This window comes from Heterocephalus glaber, unplaced genomic scaffold (genome assembly GCF_053883595.1).
Source record: "Heterocephalus glaber isolate CG9 unplaced genomic scaffold, H.glaber_assembly_v1.0 deba00001707, whole genome shotgun sequence".
Lineage (NCBI taxonomy): Eukaryota > Metazoa > Chordata > Mammalia > Rodentia > Bathyergidae > Heterocephalus > Heterocephalus glaber.
In genome coordinates, this window is record NW_028258427.1 from 1575286 (window position 1) to 1593598 (window position 18313).

Genomic DNA, 18313 nt, shown 5'->3' on the forward strand with positions numbered 1-18313 from the left:
TCTGTGACCCTTTGGTTGTTCAGCAGGGTGTTATTCAGTTTCCATGTGTTTGTGGGAGTTTTGTGGTTTCTTATGTTATTGACCTCCAATTTTTTTGCACTATGTATGGTCTGATAATATACAGGGGGTAACTTCAGTTCTTTTAAATTTACTTAGATATGTCCTATGAGCTAGTTTGTGGTCTATTTTGGAGAATGTTCCGTTTACAGCCGAAAAGAACGTGTATTATGATTTAGTGGGGTGGAACACTCTGTAAACATCTATTAAGTCCATTTGTTCAATAGCTTGGTTCAATTCTAGAATTTCATTGTTAATTTCTTGTTTAGATGATCTGTCTATTTGTGATAGTGGGGTATTGAAGTCCCCTACTACACTTGTATTAGTGCTTATTTGATTTTTTACATCCATTAATATTTGTTTTGTATAGTTGGGGGCATGTGTTTGGTGCATATATATTTAGGGTTGTCATCTCGTCTTGGATTGTTCCCTTCACAAGGCTTTAGTGACCATCTTTGTCTCTCTTAATTAGTTTTGGTTTGAAATATATTTTGTCTGCAAATAAGATTGCTACCCCTGCTTTGTTCTGGGTGCCTGTCGTGTGGAGCACTGTTTTCTATCCTTTTACTTTCAGTCTGTGAATTTCTTTTTGAGTTAGGTGTGTTTCTTGTATACAGCATGTTGCTAGATTTTGCTTCTTAATCCATTCTGCCAGTCTATTTCTTTTGATTGGTGAACTGAGGCCATTAACATTGAGAGTTATAATTGATAGATATTGACTCATCCTTGTCTTGATGTTTTGCTGTTGTTGGCTCTTTTATTTCTTATTTTTCCCCCTTTCCCTTTAGTTTCTTACCTTACCTGGTGGCTTCCCTCTGTTGGGCCTCATGGAGTTGTGACCTTCATTGTCTTTTTCTAGGATATTGCTTAGAATTGTTTGGAGTGCTGGTTTGGTGTTCCTGAAATTTCTCAGGTGTTCTTTGTTGTGGAAGTATCTAATTTCCCCATTGATTTTGAAAGAAAATTTTGCAGGATAGAACAGTCTAGATTGGAAGTTATTTTCTTTTAGGACTTGAAATACTTGACTCCAGGCTCTCCTTGACTTGAGGGTTTTTGTTGAGACGTCTGCCGTGGTTCTGATGGGCTTTCCTTTGTAGGTGATTTGTTTCTTTTCTCTGTGTGTAGGATTTTGTTCTTCTGTTGGGTTTCTGGGATCTTGACTATTATATGTCTAGGTGTAGATATTTTTTGATCTTGGCTATTTGCAGTTCTACATTCCTCACTTATCTGTATGTCCAATTCTCTACCTCTATCTGGAAGTTTTCTACTATTACTTCTGTGAACAGTTTTCTTATGTCAATTATACTTTCTCCTGTTTTTTTGTGAACTCCTATCAGTCTTATGTTATTCTTCTTTGCATCATCTAGCAACTGCTGGATTTCTCATGGTCTCTTACTATTTTTAAGAAATCTCTGTTTTCATGCTCCTTAACCACAATCCTGTCTTTTGTATCTCATATTCTATCTTCAGATTCCCTTAATCTGCTCTGCATGCTTTCAGTGGAGTTTTTAATCTCCTGAATATCTGTTTGAGTCTGTTTCATGGATCCCATTTCTTTCTTTTGTTGCGCGATCATGGTTTCTATTTCTTTCTTATGCTGGGCATTCATGGCTTCCAGCATTTTTCTGAGCTCATCTATTTTTTTTTATCTGTTTCTGTTCTAGAGCCTCTAATCATATCTTTCATTCTGCTCACCATCTCTGTAGTTATCTGGGAAATTATTTCTGTTTTGAATTATTCTGGACCCTCATACATCTGTTTTGTTACTTCCTGTGCTATCAGTTCAGGGTGTCCAGGTGGTGAATTATCTGACTTTTCTACCTCATTTCCCCCAGAATTTGCCTTTTGTGGGGTGGAAGTCTGAGTTTGTGTCTTACTTAAATGTCTTCTTATTTTTGTTTTTGATACTGTCCTTGGTTTAGTTCCTGGGTTGATACGTTGAAGTTGCTTATTGTAAGTATCTTTGTTGATCTATTTAGAACCCTTATGGAATGGTTGCTCCTCAGAGGTGTCTTCCAGATATAGCTGGTCTTTAGGTTTTGAGTCTCTAATGGCTCTGAGGCTTTCTCATTTTCATTATACCAGGAAGGACAACTGATTAGATCAATCACAACACCTTAGCCCAAGTGATACAATCAGCAACACAACAGCATCAAGTACCTCTTAGAAAATGACAATTTGTGGTAGTTATTAATCTTTCACCTTTAACTGTGTGAATTAAATTAAAATCAAGGACTAACCCAACATATGTTTATAGTGAATAAACTCTTCAATATAGCAACTTTACCCTTGGGGTTGGGAAGTTAGAAGGCATTGGTGAGGTAGGAATAGGTAAGTAGAAGGACAGGGGAAGGTTATCAGTGGGGCCAGAGGCACAGACAAGAGAAAGAAAGAGAAGAAAGGAAAGATAAGGAAGAAACAGGAATTAGAGGCAGAACAGGAACACAAAGGGAGATGAAGAACAAAGTGGGACAGCAAGGGAGCGAGGCAGAGCTAGGGAGAAAGAAAAGAGAGAAAAATAACAATTTCAAAAGAATAGCAAATAAGAAAAAAAATTAAAAATAAGAGCAAAAAAATAATAGTGGTAATTTTGAAAATAACAAAAGATAAAAATGAAGGGCCTCCTTCAGGATATGTCTCTGCTGTCACAATAGACAACGTAGGCAGTAGTGTGCAGTTATAAGTCAGTGAGTCTCAGTAAACCAGTCACAGACTCGTGAGATTCAGGCAGATTTCTGGCTGCAAGTCCCACGTTGAGCTCCCTGACGTCCTTCAGGGTTGAACTCTGCCAGGTTCTACTGCAGCTTCCAGCTGCCTTTCCCCTGAAGATAGTCCATGTTCCGATGGGAGGTGATGATCCCTCCAACTTACCAAGCACAGTGGTCTGGTGTGCCTTTGTTGCAAAGATTCTCTTCACTTTTCCAGTGGGCTTCAGTTTTCATCAGGGAGCCTGAGAGAGGCCCTCTCTATGTTGTTCACTTCTGCAGCTCAGGACAATGGCCTTTATGCCCCCCTGTGCCTCAGTAGTGTGGATCCAAGTAGCTTTACAGCCAAGAGGGTGGGGGGACTGTAAGCTGGAGGCTAGTGGGCATGCCCAGGGGGTCCTCACTGGTTAGGTCTCCTGGTTGCAACTGGGCGGATTGAGCTGGACTGAGCAGGGCGCATTCATCTTGGGCCTGCTCTCCCCATGCGGTCTTCTAAGCTGGAGGCTGGTGGGCATGCCCCTCCTTTTCATATTTCTGAAAGAATTTTAAGGAACATGTGCTATAAAATAGGGACCCCAAAATTATTGACTGATTGATTGATTTTGATTTTTTGAGACAGGATCTTGCTTTGCACGTCAAGCTGGGCTTGAACTCATTGTGTCGTCCAGGCTGCCTGGGACAAAAAAATTTAAAACATCCCAGAGATGATGTAGGCATTTGTTATTATTAATCCGAGGGCATTAAATGTGACCTACACATTTAAGCAAAATTGAAATATTTGTCCACTTGATTTTACTGTTTCCTAATAACTAATACTAAATGGAAAGTAACTTGAGTATCTCACAGAAAAAAGCACCAACATTCATCTATAGAAATATATTTACTCTGGCCCTGTGTAGTGGTGCACACTTGTGATTCCAACAATCTGAGAGGCTGAGCCAGGAAGATCACAAGTTTTAGCAGCAACTTAGCAATATAGTGTGACTTTGTCTGAAAATAAAAATTAAATTACATTAAGAAGGGCTGGGAGTGTTACCTCCATTCAGAAGTTTTGGATTCAGTCAAAACTGGAGGAAGGGGAGAGGGAAAGAATTAATTTACTTGGAACTCCAAACTAATAGGAATATATCATAGGTATCACTTTATAGATTGTCTTCAACCTTCGAATCTTAAGACATATAGAAACATCACTTAAATAAACATTTTGTATAAATACCCTTTACAACAGTTGAACACATAATCTTAAATCATAGCTGAATCAAGATAGTTCCCTGAGTAATCTGAGCTGAGTACTCAGCTCCCTGCATTCTCTGTTGCCCACCTTTGTGCCTTGCTCCTGGGCTTTCCTTGCACCTATGCAAACCCCATTATTTTCTACACCTCGAGGCTTGGTGAAACTTTTTAGGTGCTCCAGTTACTGAGAATTTCTATAGTCCTCAAGATTGGCATGTACTTTATTTGTACTTTCCTTAAAAATATTTTCACCTCAACTTGATTTATCTTTAAGCATGTTGTAGTACACTCAGTTACCATCACTAACCATCAGTGAAGAGTACAATTTTCAGACACAATTTTTTTCCAATAGTAAGCACTATGATACCCTGATTCATTTTATTCTGAATTGATTTCAGTTAATTTATGGCTAGTTGCAGGATTCATCGGTTTTTCCTCTGCATTTGATCTCACATGCAGAACCTGTCTCCAAGTAAAGTTGACTTAAAACCTCAAAACAAAATGTTGGCTATTGATACTTCTTCAGATCTGTCACAGTGACACTGTTAACATCAGCCTATGCCATGCCTATATCATATTCAGTACTAATCTTCAATGATTGCCATCTTCATCTAAAATTTCATTCATCATGTATCTGGTGATGAGCTTCAATGCTAGCAAACTGAAAAGAAATCCTTCTCTGTATGCATTCATGCTCTGCTTCTTTCTACATGAAAATACTTTGACTCTGAATTACTTATTTTACTAAATACAGAGCTAGTCTTTGTATTTGGTAGGCCTAGGTAGTCGGACAATCTATGCATTTTAGCTGGATTGTTTAATCCATTGGTAACTTGAAAAGTGAGTTATTTTTTATACAGATGGAATTGTATTTGCCATTTTACTGTTGTTTCCTTTTTTTACTCAGTTTTGTTTGGATTTTTGATTTGGGCGGGGGATTGTTGTTGTATTTTTGTGCTGGGTACTGAACCCTGGACCTTCCCACTAGGCTTCATTCCCAACCCTTTTTTTTTTTTTTTTTCAATTTAGAGATAAAATCTCACTAAGTTACTCAGGCTGGGCTTGAACTTTTAGTCCTCCTGCCTCAGCCCACCAGAGTGCTGAGATTAGAGTTGTACAGCACCATGCCTACTTTACTTTTGTTTGTATATTTCATGTCTTTTTTGTTTCACTATTCCTTCTTTACTGTTTTCTTTTGCAGTTGGTGAATTATTTTAGTGTAATGGCTTCTTTAATGACCTTTTTTAGTGATTGCCCTCAGGTTTAACACATCTTATAAGAATCTACTTAAGACAGGAACTAATTTAATTCCAATGACATATGGAAATGTTACTCCTATATAGCTTTATTAACCTTACTACTTTATTGCCATACATATTATATGTTATAAACTAAACTATAAATTGTTGTATTTGTATCTCGTAAGGAAACTCAGAGAAGAAAAGTGAACATGTATGTATTTATAATATTTGTTATATTAATCATCATAGTTACAATTTCTGGTTCTTTTCATTTATTTCTGTGATTTCAAGTTACCATCAGGTGTCATTTCCTTAGTCCAATATCACTTTAATCCCAGTTGTCTTCTTAGTGCTGTGTTGGCAAGTATATTTCATTTCTTTATATTTTAGGCTCAGCAGTACAGTTATACATATTGTTTTGTTTTGTTTTTTATAGTACCGGGGATCGAAGTCAAGACCTTCCACTTTCAAGGCAGGTGGCAGAACCACTGAACTAAATCCCTGACCCATATACATATTGTTTTACACAATTTTTATCTTAGTATTTTTATTTCTCAACTCCAATTTTTTAATAATTTCTTTTTATTGGTATTCTCTATTTAGTAAGACATATCTCCCTTTAAGTATAGATTCCTTTGTTTTTATTAACATTTATTGTATAATAAATGATGACCGCATGAAATATTTGTTAAACCTTACACAGCTTCTGTTGTCAGTTTTTTTGTTTTTGTTCCCCTGTGTATGGATTATACTTTTCTATTTATATGCCTTATAATTCTTGTTGGTAATTAAACATTTTATTCACTGTAGCCATCCCACAAAAATATATGAGCATTCAACCTCCAAAATATAGTTCAGAGGTTGAGAGTAATGATGCCATACACATACCAAAGCGGGTATGAAAATATTTATTACTCATAGAATGGGGCTTTCCAGGATTAGCAGAGCAGGCCTTCCTAACAGATCTGAATACAGTTGAGAGAGCAGATAAAGCAGACTGGCTTTGAGGGTTTTTTGGTTTAGGTTATGTGTGTGTGCTTTAGAGCTAGGGTTTGAGTGAGGTTTCTGTGGGTGGCAGGGGCTTGTGTGGGGTGAACTTCTGCTGGCACCAAATGAGGCGGCACCCTGGTTTTCTAATGAGCTTGCAAATATCTGAGTCCCGAGCGGAAGAGGAGAAAGAGGAGCTTGAAACCTGTCAGCAGTCAAACATCAAAACATGGAATCACATTGTTTAATATAGCACCTCTGGGTACAGCCTACCCCCTCCCAAGCTTCTTGTTGTTGTTGTTTATTTATTACTTTAAAGACTGTCTGGACTATTTTGCTGAGGTATATTTTTCCTGTAGCATAAAGCTTCTGACATTGCTCTTTAGAGGCTACAGCTTTGTATTTGTGCCCATTCAGTCTGGATGATGCTGGTTTTTAGCAGGACTCTGTTTTGTTCTCTCATCACACTCAGCTCTGAGGTTCCATTAGTTGCAAGATAATTATTCTGTTGTTTGTAACAATAGCTTGGGAACATAAATTGTTACCTAGTCTAAGAAGGAAGTTGAGGCTTCTTTGTAGGTTACTCTTTTAGGAGAGGTATTGTAAGTTTGTTCAGGCCCTAGGAAAACTCTTCATAGTTCTTCTTTCCCTGGTTCTCTCTCGTGTTGTTTAGGTTGTTTCTTTCATGAAGCTGACAGACTCCTCTGAATTGCTTTCCACCAAATCTGTATTGCTTTTGAGTATACCTTTAAGTTTGAACTTCCCAAACACTATTTCAGTCAGTTCCTTACGGAGATTTCTAGAACTGTCTGCTACAGTCTGCCTCTCCTTTTGGCCAGTCTTCTTACTCAAGGCTTCAGAGCTGAGATAGAGATAATGATGCTCTCCCTTGTAAGTGATGCACTGCTTTGAGGGCAGAGCACATTGGAATGGAAACAAGAGCTTCTGGTTGCCTTGGCTTGGCTGTCCCCCAACCACAAAGACCTGCTCAGCAGACATACAGGGCCCACAGCTATTCCAGAAGGGAGCTTTTGCATTTGGTAGGCATTTACCTACTTAAAGGTCGTTGCTCCTAATGCATAACTGATGGTTTCTGTTTAAGCCCTTGGCCTTGAATTGTGTTGTCCACTCCTTCTGATGCTACTGTTTCAGGATGAAGGTTTTAAAATGGATACTTATGATGTTATTCTGCCACATTACAGATTATTCTATAAATTTAATGTCATAAATTTACAAAGCAGCATGAGAAATTTCCTGTCTGTATTAAATAGCTTTTCTTTACTTTTGGTGCATTATTTTAATTAAGATTTGTTTTAAATGCTAAAAATTCCAATTATCATGTAAGGCTATTTGACATAAAAAAGAAATATTAAATCTTTTATTAAAATGAGCACTCCTGGCATGACCTATAAATAGCATTCTGCTGTTCTAACAGGCAAAGAAGACTGAGGAAAAGAAGGTTAATTGGAGATTTGTTAGTCACTGTAAGGATTACTATTTGCATTACAACTGTCCCCTTTTCATGTCATTAAAGATATCTTTAGAGTTAACACGAAGTTTCTTGAAGTATTTCATGTAGCTATTTGGAAGTTTTAATGCATTTAATGGACACTTAATCTTCATGTTTAATCACTATTATAGTTGTTTTTGCTTTAAGAGAAATATATTTATAATTTTACATGTAGCCTTTAAGAACTGGTTTAATCAAATACCTTAATGCTGAGAAAACTACTTTGCAGAAATTATCATTAACCTTAGATTTTGTACAGCTGGAATAGATATATAAGCAATTTTTATAATTGTCAGGTGTACTTATTGTGGATATTACATTAATAAGATAAGCTTTATGTAGTGCCCCCCCCATTTGCAACACATTAAAGGTCATCATTTTCTTAAGTTGCTTTAACCTGAAGTTTATCAGTGCTCTGATTACTTGATTTTAACTTACTCTGCATATGAAAAGTTTTATGGACTATAAAATATCATATGTTGGTAATGTTAGCATTAATTGATGTGAATGTAATAACTTCCCAATAAGTTTCTGAGTGTTGCACATGTCACTTTTTCCATGAAACCTTCCCTAGATTCATCTGAGTAGTGAGTATTTCTGTCTGCTGTTTCTATAATACATGTTCATAATTCTAGAAGAGCCATTACCACATAGTGTGTGTTTCTACATCTGTCTTCTCTTGAGACAAGAAGTTCCTCAAAAGCAAGGAGTGCACTTCATTTATGTTTATCTCTTTGATACCTATTTGAATGCCAAGCAAATAGGAGATAAACGATGTTGAAGAAGCATGTGATATGATAGCAAAGTGTCTTAAGGAAATGAAGCCCCAAGAAGTTAATACTTTGCTTGATGTTTTCCAAGTTATCCGAATTTATTATGCTTCAAGCATTGTATCATAGCACTGCTCTAGGTTCAGCATCAGTATTCCCTTCTACTACCATATGTTCCAGAAATGATATGTAGAAACTGTATTCACAGATTATTTCATTAAGGTCATCATTATTCTGTTGTGCAAATGCTTCTCCCTACTGTGTAGAAAGGGAACTGAACAATTAAAAGAGAACACAGTATGCAAATCAGGAGTTTCTACACTGAATGAGGCAACTGCCTATTCTTAGAGGTTTGCTTTTGAGGTAATATGTATATACATCATTTCAGGTAACTCATTTTGTATTTTTAGCCATCTTATCCTTGGATTTATGAGAGAAATAAAGTGGTAAACATAGTAGACTATATGTATGATATTTCTCTATTTAGTCTGATACAACAGTTACTAAAGAGAAACTCATACATTTTGAGAGCACTTACTAACTTGATTAAATTGTGCTACTTCAGAAGTAAATTATTTTCAGGTTGAATTTGATTTTAAATGTCTAGCTAATATTTTTGTGAGCAGACTTTAGAGTTTTTTCCTAATTAAACTCCAGGAATAAGAGCCCACCATGTAGTGAAAATTTAGAATTCTGTTAAATATAGAATAAATCAGAAGACAGAAATGCATAAAAATGCATTTTGGAAGTCCTCATTAGCATAGACTGATACAGTCTTTTTATTAAAAGGAAATAAATACTCAAAAATCCCAACAATCTACATTTACACTGCAAAAAAAGAGAAAGAAATGAAAGAAAACCGTTTGTTTTTTGCTACCAGCAATCAAACTCAGGACCTCACACTTGCCAGGCAGGTACTGTGCCTCTGAGCTACATCCCCTGCCCAAAAAAAACATTTTTTTACAGTAGTGGTTGCGTAACTGGCTGTTGAGCAGTTAGCAAGTATAAAACCTCTGTAGCTATATAAATGAAGCACAGGTAGATATGATTAAAAATGATCAGATCTGAGAATGAAAGGGACTGATAAAAGTAGGTAGTCTTAGTGTATAAACCCTATGGATACAGGCTAACTGCATTGCCCTAAAGAAAAGTAGGACAAATGCAGTATTAGCATTTGTATTTTAAAAATTACATTCAAGTAAATCTACATAAATGAGAGTTGATGGAATGTCACAAAATATTAGTGATGATTGGTGTCAGGATTGTGTTCCCCAGTTCTTTCCATCATTGAGTCTTATCTCTATTGAGTTTTTCACTTCCTGGAATATAGAGAACTCTTCTATAAAGTGGAGGATTTTCATATTGGAATTTGGAATTATGTCTGTTAATACATAGAAATATATCAAATTTGAAAAATTTTGCTTCATAAAGTGCTTTTTAAAATTTTTATTAGTGCGTTTGTGTAGCAGACATCCCTGACCAGTACTAGCAGGCTATGAGTGGCACCTGCTTCTTGCTTTCCATAATTTGGCTATATTGTTTTATATCAGGAGTCAGACCAAAGCTCTGTGTGACTTAAATGGGCATGTCAGTTGGCTGACTGGGCAAGTATAGCCCCTCCCTCAGTGACTGGCACAGAAACCTAGGCTCTGGTCTGTGAAGTGCCAGGGCTCTGCTGAGTTATGTGCAGGTGAGGTCAGTGTGACCCCAATTAAAATCCTTTCCCCTGAATTATGTCTTCTCACTGACCCTATGGGTTGCTTGCTAATTGCACCTGGTCCCAGTAGCAGTTTGTTCCATCAAAGCAAGACAAACAGTGCTTACTCCCTAACAGCCCTGCCTGGTGCCATCATGCTGGTCAGTATTTGTCAGTATTTCACTAGATGCCTTCAAAGCATACCCTGCTCCTTATTCCTTCCCACAGTTGTATTCAATAAATATTGGATGTGCTTGAGGGCCTTTGTGTTTGCTGCCTAGAGCAGCACTGACCAGGACACAAGACTCAGCTTCTCTCCAGGTCTCATTTCCTGTCTGTTCTTTAATTCGCCTTGTGCTGTGGTGGCTCACAGGAAGTTAGGACCCACAGCAAAGGTTCTGGCGATGTCCCCTTCCCCATTCCCTATATGTTTGCAATATAAAATGATAACGTTCATTGTGGGAAGTTAGTACATGTAGATAACACAATTTAATTCTTTTTTCATCCTCTTCCCCTCTCACTCTCCCCCCTCCATCTCTTTGTCCCCTTCTCTTTTGCAACCTATCTCCATTTTCTATTATTTAAATTTTATTTTGCTCTTTAATTTATCTATATTTTGAGTTTCTCATGTAAGACAAACCATGTGATGTTTAAGCTCATGTGTCTGTTTTATTTGACTTAACATTGTAGTCTTGAGATGGCATCCATTTTTCTACAAATGACTCAGAGTTATTCTTTTTTATGACAGGATAGTACTCCATTATGTATAAATACATTTATCCATTCACCTCTCGATGGACATATAGGCCATTTCCAAGATTTAACTGTTAAGAGTTGTGCTATTATAAACATGGATATGCATGTATCACTGTAATATCTTTAACTTTTGGGAAGACACCTAAAAGGGGAATAGCTGGGTCAAATGGAATTTCTAATTGTAGGTTCTTGAGGAATCACCATACAGACATTCCTTGTGTAACAAATGAGCTTCATTCCTATGACTAAGTCATTGAATTGGTTTCTAACTGAGGAATTGTATGTAGTATGTACATTACAGTATTCAGAACAAAGAAATGATCAAAGGAAACTCCAACTTCATGGCTTTGCTTTTATTTACATAACTCTTACATGCAGTACTGTCATGTTTAATAGAACATAAAACTACAGTACTCTACAGTACAATCAGCAAAAATTACAGTACTATATAAAGGCATACTGTACAAAAAGAAGACAATGACGCTCTGTAAACAAGATGTACAGGACTGTACTCCCCAGAAAAGACAGGTTATAAGTTCGAGCAGCAGGTTGTAAATCCAAATGATGCATCTCATTCATAAGCCTGAACAATCAGTCCTTCACCAAATAGGTCATTAAAGGAGGAATCATTATACTGATTTCCATACTCATTGTATTAGTTTACATTCCCACCTGACACACACAGCCTCTTCTGCCTTTCTTATCATTTGATTTCTTGACGACAGGCATTCTTTTCTACAGTAAGATAGAATCTCAGTATGGTTTTCATTTGCATTTCTCAAGTTGGCAGACTTGTTCGACATTTTTTCATGTATTTCTTGACCATTTGTACTTCTGAGAAATATCTGTTCATTTTAGTTGCCCATTTTATGATTGCTTCTTTCATTTTGGAGGTGGTCTAATTTTTTTGAGTTCTTTATATATTCTAGATATTACTCCTCATTCCAAGGTGTAGCTGGCAGAAATTTTTTCCCATTCTGTAGGTTCTCTTCACTCTATTGTTTATTTTGTTGTCCGAAGCTTTGATCCTGTTGATTCTTGATGCTATTTCTTAGGCAATTGGGATTCTGTTCAGAAAGTCATTGCCTATGCCTGTCTTCCAAGTTTTATGTTCCAGCAGATTGTTTCTGTTTCAACATTTAGATCTTTGATTCATTTTTACTTTAGTACATGACAAGATATGAGTCTAGATTCAGCCTTCTTCATGTGTATTGCCAGTTTACCTAGCACTGTTTGTTAAAAGGCTATCTTTCCTCCAGCTTATGGTTTCAACCATTTTGTTGAAGTTCAGATAGCCAAATGCCCCTGGAGTTATTTGTGCATCTTCTATTCCAGTGATGGTGAACCTTTTAGTGCTTTCAGTGATAACAAACAAGCTGGCTGCACTACACATGCCATGGGTTTACCACTACTCTCTATTCTGTTTCATTGATCTGCATGCCTTTTCTTATGCCAATACCATCCTGTTATCACTGAAGCTTTGGTATATAGTTTGAAAACCAGAATTGCAATGCCCCCTGCATTGTTCTTGCTGCCCAGGATTGCTTTTGCTATTCTTAGTCTCTTTTGATTCCATATGAATTTTTGAATTATTTCCTGTGATGAATCCTATTGATGATTTGATTGGAATTGCATTAAATCTGTGTAACAATTTTGAAAGTTTGACTATTTTGACAATAATTGGTTCTGCCTACAGAGATCATTCCATTTTCTAATGTCCTCTTGGATCTTTTTGAGAATATTCTAGTTTTTGTTGTAGAGGTCTTTCACTTCCTTGCTTAGATTAATTTCTAACTATTTAATTTTTCTTGTTGCTATTTTGAATGGTATTATTTTCTTAATTTCTTTCTTGGTGAGTTCATTAATAATGTACAGGAACGTTACTGATTTCTATGTGTTGATTTGGTGTCCCACTACACTGCTGAATTTGATTATTCTAAGAGTCTTTTGGTAGAATTTTTTTGGTCTTGTGTAGAGGAAGCATCATGTCATCTGCAAATAATGATGACTTCTTCCTTTCCTATATGTATCACATTTTTTCTTTCTCTTGCCTGATTGATCTAGCTAATGTTTTGAGTACCATAATGAACAGTACTGATGATACTGGACATCCTTATCACTTTCCTGATTTCCTTTAGTATGATGTTGGCAGTACATTTTCATAAATTGCTTTTGTCAAATCACGATAAGGCCCTTCTTTATCTATTTTCTTTTGACTTTTATCATGAACCGATGTTGCATGTTGTCAAAGGCCTTTTCTGCATCTGTTATGGTCATGTGATTTTGGTACCTTGCTTCTGTTTATGTGATGGATTACGTTTATTGATTTGTGTATGTTGAACCATTCTTGCATCCCTAGGATGAACAAAAAACCCAATACTCCAAAAAAACAATGAAGAAAAAGAAAAATGAGTCCAGAAAAGTCCTCCATGTTTTACAATGAGTGGTTTCTCTCTAAAGTCTGAAGTATTAGAATCCACCATGTGTGGGATAGTGAGTCCCTACTAAGAACTATTTTGTTAACACTCAATTTATTGTATGTGGATACTGAATTCTGCTATGCCTTTCCTGTTGGATGTGGTCAGTCAGAGGTGTTCACCCTAAGTCTGTAGTCTCTCTAGCTATTCCCAGCTCCCTTGTTGTTCTATGCACCGCAGATCATGGCTTTCTCTGCCTAGCTTTACAGTCCGTGGGTTTGCCCCCCACACACACTGTCCATATATCTCACACTTTGACAACCCTTCAAGTGAAGACCTATCTTTGCTCGTGATAGAAAATGGGGAAGCCAAACAGAACACTGAGTTCTGTGCTGGATGTAGGCAGGAAGGCAGGGGTGCAAGCAGACTGCTGACATAATGCCATCACTTTTATACCCAGTCTCTCTGAAAGCCACACTGGACCAGCCTGGCTTCTCAACCTGGAGGGTGGGACCCCTGTGTCCCTCCAGGCCTGAGCTTAAACTTGCCCTTGCCGTGGCTGTTTCTTGTGGCCTTCTCCTGCCCCCAGTCACTGGTAGGATGACCCTTGAAACCTTGAAGTGTAGTTCTTCTGTAGCTGTTCTGTAGCTCAGTTTTAGACAATCCCTTTCCAAATGGCTCCTGATTAAACCTTCTCAAGTGTGGCAGGCACTGCACTGGATTTCTTCTCCAACTCTGGCCTGGCATGAGAAAGAGTCACTTTCCAACTAAAACCCCATACTGGTTTGGAAATTCACAAAACAGTGTGCTTTTTTTGGAGCTAACCCTGCTATCCTTGGCTTATCTTGTGTCAGCACAGACAGCTCTCCACACACAAATAAAAAAAGCTGGGGTGAGCTTTCCAGACTACTTGATTCCTTTCTCTGTGTTGTACTCCATTTCTCCAGCTTCTCTGTAGTTCCTAGTTTTCCTGCCAGCTGTCTCCCAATTCCTGGATATGTACTTCTTTTTTTCTCTTCACCAGTCATTTTCCAAGTACTATATCTCCATTGCAAGTCCTGGAGAGGCTGTATTTTTCTGCAGATATCTACCCTTGCCATTTTTAGTCCTTCAAGACTGAGTATATTGAAAGTACAAAAGTTCTCCCAAGTTCTTTAAGATCTTGATCTCAGAAGTAGAAGAAATGTTTGACTTAATTCAAGGTATACATGTAACCGTGTATTTCAAAATATTTGTAAGTCTTTGAAGATTATTAACATCATACTTTGCTTCCATTTTTCTTAATTCAATATATGTTATGGAAAACAAATCTCCTATAATAAAATTGTAATTTATTCTTCACTTGATATTAACCCTTGACAAATGAAAATTACGATCCCCTTACACATTCTGTTTTGGGCAGTTAATAGATGCTATCACTATTTGCTGCCAGCAGCCTGGAAGTTGGAGTTAGTTTTTTGCCTATGACTGCCATATTCAAGTACAATCTGAAATTTTAAAAGTCCTGCCACCCAAGCCCCCACTTAGAACAAAAGCACATCTGATTGTGACTTAACTGATGATTTCTCCCAGCAGCCTGGAAGTTGGAGTTAGTTTTTGCCTATGATTGCCATATTCAAGTACAATCTGAAATTTTAAAAATCCTGCCACCCCAGGCCCCCCTTAGAACAAAAGCATCTCTGATTGTGACTTAACTGATGAGAGAACAGAGGGTAGGAATATGTTCACTGTTTACCCAGCATCTATGGCTTTCAGCCCTGTAATAGCATGTGTATGTATTCAGGATACAGTGTGTGTCCTTCTGTGTCTTATATATTTTATAACATAAAAGATAGTCAAAGCAGTCTGCTAACCACGGTAAATTTTCATTTGGGCCTGATGTTTTAGGAAAGTAAGAGAAAAAAATCTACACAGATGATTATGAACTTAAAAAGTGAGATTTTAAAATGAGTCCTAGAAATTTAGACTTCTTCAGAACACTAGCTTTTGAATGAGGACCCATTCAAACCAGTTCCTCTTATAATATTACCAAATTGGTATATCTGTGCAGAATGTTATCTGGCAGAATTATTTGGTAAAGGTAAATATAGAGAATATAGTCGGCTGTCTGCAAACAAATTGTACAAATATAGCAACAGTCTCTATCAGAGGTTTCAAACCAGTGCTTGTGACCCAAAATCAATACTCAGACATTTTAATTTTTTTACCCTTACTGAATTTAAAATATTTTAATTAAAATTTCAGTATCTCAGAAGTATGATTTTTCATATTGAAGAAGTTATATTTCCGTAATAACAGTGGGAGCTAAGTTACTATCCCCTTTGGTCAATGATGGACTCTTAGTTCATCCAAGTCCCTTAGTTACTGTTATCTCTCCCATCCTGACACCCTTTGTCAGTTTGCACGCCCTATGCCTTCATCTCATTTGTACTCACCCATCTTAACATTTCAGTTAGGGCCTCTTCTCTGATGGTATTTGTATTGATGACCTCTGACCTACACAATGCACTTAAACTCTACTACAAAGAGTGAGAGTTTTTGGCATCCACTGGTTTGTCTTAATGATTTAAGCAGTTATGTAGACTTCAGGGTTTTTTTTAAGAACAAATAAAAACTACTTTAAAGAGCTTTATTCTACTGCAATCTGCCCAGCCCTTCCTATAATATAACTGGGCCTAAGAAAAATGATACTATACTATGGAACAGATAAAATCCAAGAGCTTGACATATCCTTGTAGCTCAAGTGTAGAAACAGTATAGATAATTATACTGCTTTCTCTACTTTGTGGAAATATCTCAAGCATCAAAAAAAAATGCTACACATGTTTTCTTAGCTGTGTTTTTTTGCTAAAAAATGAACCATAAGATTACTCATGAGAATATATTAGCTATTTTCATCCAAGATGAATTTTTTCACTGCAGGAACTCTAAATGATATTTTGAATACATTTTAAAACTTTCCATTGGAATATTCTTTAAATCTCAAGCCTTTACACTGAAAGATATATTGCAAGAGACCTTCAGTTTTTAATCTTCTTCCATCATACCATAGTGTATCAGAAAGATACTGTGGGTGTGTTGGTGGTCTCTCTAGAGGAAGACCTGAGACCCCGGAAAGCACTGACTTTTAAAGAAAGAGAAGGAGACAGCCTGGGTGATGCACAGCAGTTTAATTCCTCTGGCACTATTCGACAGTCACAAAGGAAAGAAGCAAGGCTTTTATACATGTAGGAAAGCAGCTTAGTTATTCTGGCTATTGTCTTTCTGATTTTAACCTCTGATGATAACCAGTGACTTTAAGTGACTCATAAATGCTACAGGCGAATTCACAAGTCCCCCATTTCTGTTTACAAATCCCATACATCAAAGACCACACCGCTGCCCTCTTCTTATCAGATGGTACCAAGAGAGCAGGATGACTTCAGCCAAAATCAAGCCCACCTGCCCACCACAAACATCACAGATGTGCATAGTGAGTCCTATCTCTCTTAGCACCCAAAGAGTCACTGGGTCCTGGTCCTCTGAGCCCAGGCAATGGTAAATAAGAAAACTAGGAAAACTTGTTTTTCTCTCCTGAGACTTTTACAACGTCTCTTAAAGTTTTCTGGCATTCTTTTAACAAACAGACTTGTGGAATTTCCCAGAAACAACTTAATTTTCTCAGTTAACAAACTTCTTGTGATCTATTCTTACAACTAGATAACTAAATTCTACAGTTTCCCACATGGGTGCATTATTAATCATTAAGCTTTGTTTTTATTTTTTCCAGTGTGATTTAATTTACATAGTCAAATTTCTGATTTAAGTTTCTAAAACTCCTAATGTTTCTTGTTTTATCTTAGTCCATTCTTTGTAAAGAAAAGGTGTTTTTGGCTCACAATTTTGAGGTTCAAGAACATGGTACTGGTTTCCGGGGAAATCTAGGGAAGTTCTTATTGCTGATGACATCAAATGGCCAGAGCTTGTGGGAAAAATCCCATGAGAAAAAAAGATGGAGAGACTGGAAGCTGCCAAGCTTGTTCTTTTCATAGCAAGCTGCTCTTGGCACCACCAGGCCACTCTCCAAGATAGCCTTCCTCCCTTCTAAGGGCAGTACCCCCAAAACCTAACAACTACTTTCTGCTAGGTCCCACCTGTAAAATGTGCCACCTCACCACCACTGTGTGGCAGGCCAACTTTCCACCACATAAAACTTTCTGGAGTACATTCAAATCATGTCCAAACCATCGAAAGTATTGATGCCAACCTAAACCAGAAGGCTCCTCATTTGAGAACTCCTCTCGACAAATTAGAGGAATCTTTTTTTTTTTTTTTTTTGGTATAGGGGATCAAACTCAGGTCCTTGTGCTTGTGAGGCAGGTGCCAGAACCACTGAACTAAATCCCTGGCCCCAGAAGGCTCCTCATTTGAAGGGAAAGTTATGCTGCACTTGTCAGAGAGCTTTACTCCTTTATTCCTTTTAAGCTGTGAAGGGAGATAATTCAGTATGTGTCCATGCTTTATGGAGGAGAAAATGCATGTGCATTGGATATTTCACTATTTAATTTCTAGATGAGCTTAATTTTCAAAAGGACTTAATCAGGCCGTACCACCGCTCCCAGTGCAGAGGAAGGGGCCTCCAGGCCGCAGTTGCACCTCTCCCAGCCCAAAGGAAGGGGCCTCAGGGATGCCATTCCACTGCTCTCAGTGCAGAGGAAGGGGCTTCTGGGCCGCCATTCCACCACTCCCAGTGTAGAGGAAGGGGCTTCCGGGCCACTGTACCACCGGTCCCAGCACAGAAGAGATGAGCCACGAGGGTGCCAACAGCACCCCCCCCATTGAACTGAGAAGACATGTAAATAAGTCTCAAAACCAGACTGCCACATTGCCTACAGCAACCCCAAAGGGAAATGAGATGGAACACTGATAATCAACCACCTGGACTCCCTGAACTGGCAACAA

At 37.6% G+C, this 18313-nt stretch overlaps 1 protein-coding gene across 6 annotated transcripts in view; it reads left to right on the plus strand.

Annotated features, from left to right (window-relative positions):
* The window catches only part of Itfg1 (integrin alpha FG-GAP repeat containing 1), a 286118-nt gene that overhangs the window by 63078 nt on the left and 204727 nt on the right, over positions 1-18313 (plus strand). For 3 of the 6 annotated variants that reach the window (XM_087199352.1, XM_087199351.1, XM_087199354.1), the window contains exon 7: positions 5673-5708. The exons of the other annotated variants lie outside the window; for them this stretch is intronic. In XM_087199352.1, the coding sequence (XP_087055478.1) occupies positions 5673-5708 (36 nt within the window). The remainder of the gene's footprint in view (positions 1-5672; positions 5709-18313) is intronic. 6 annotated transcript variants of the gene reach the window in all.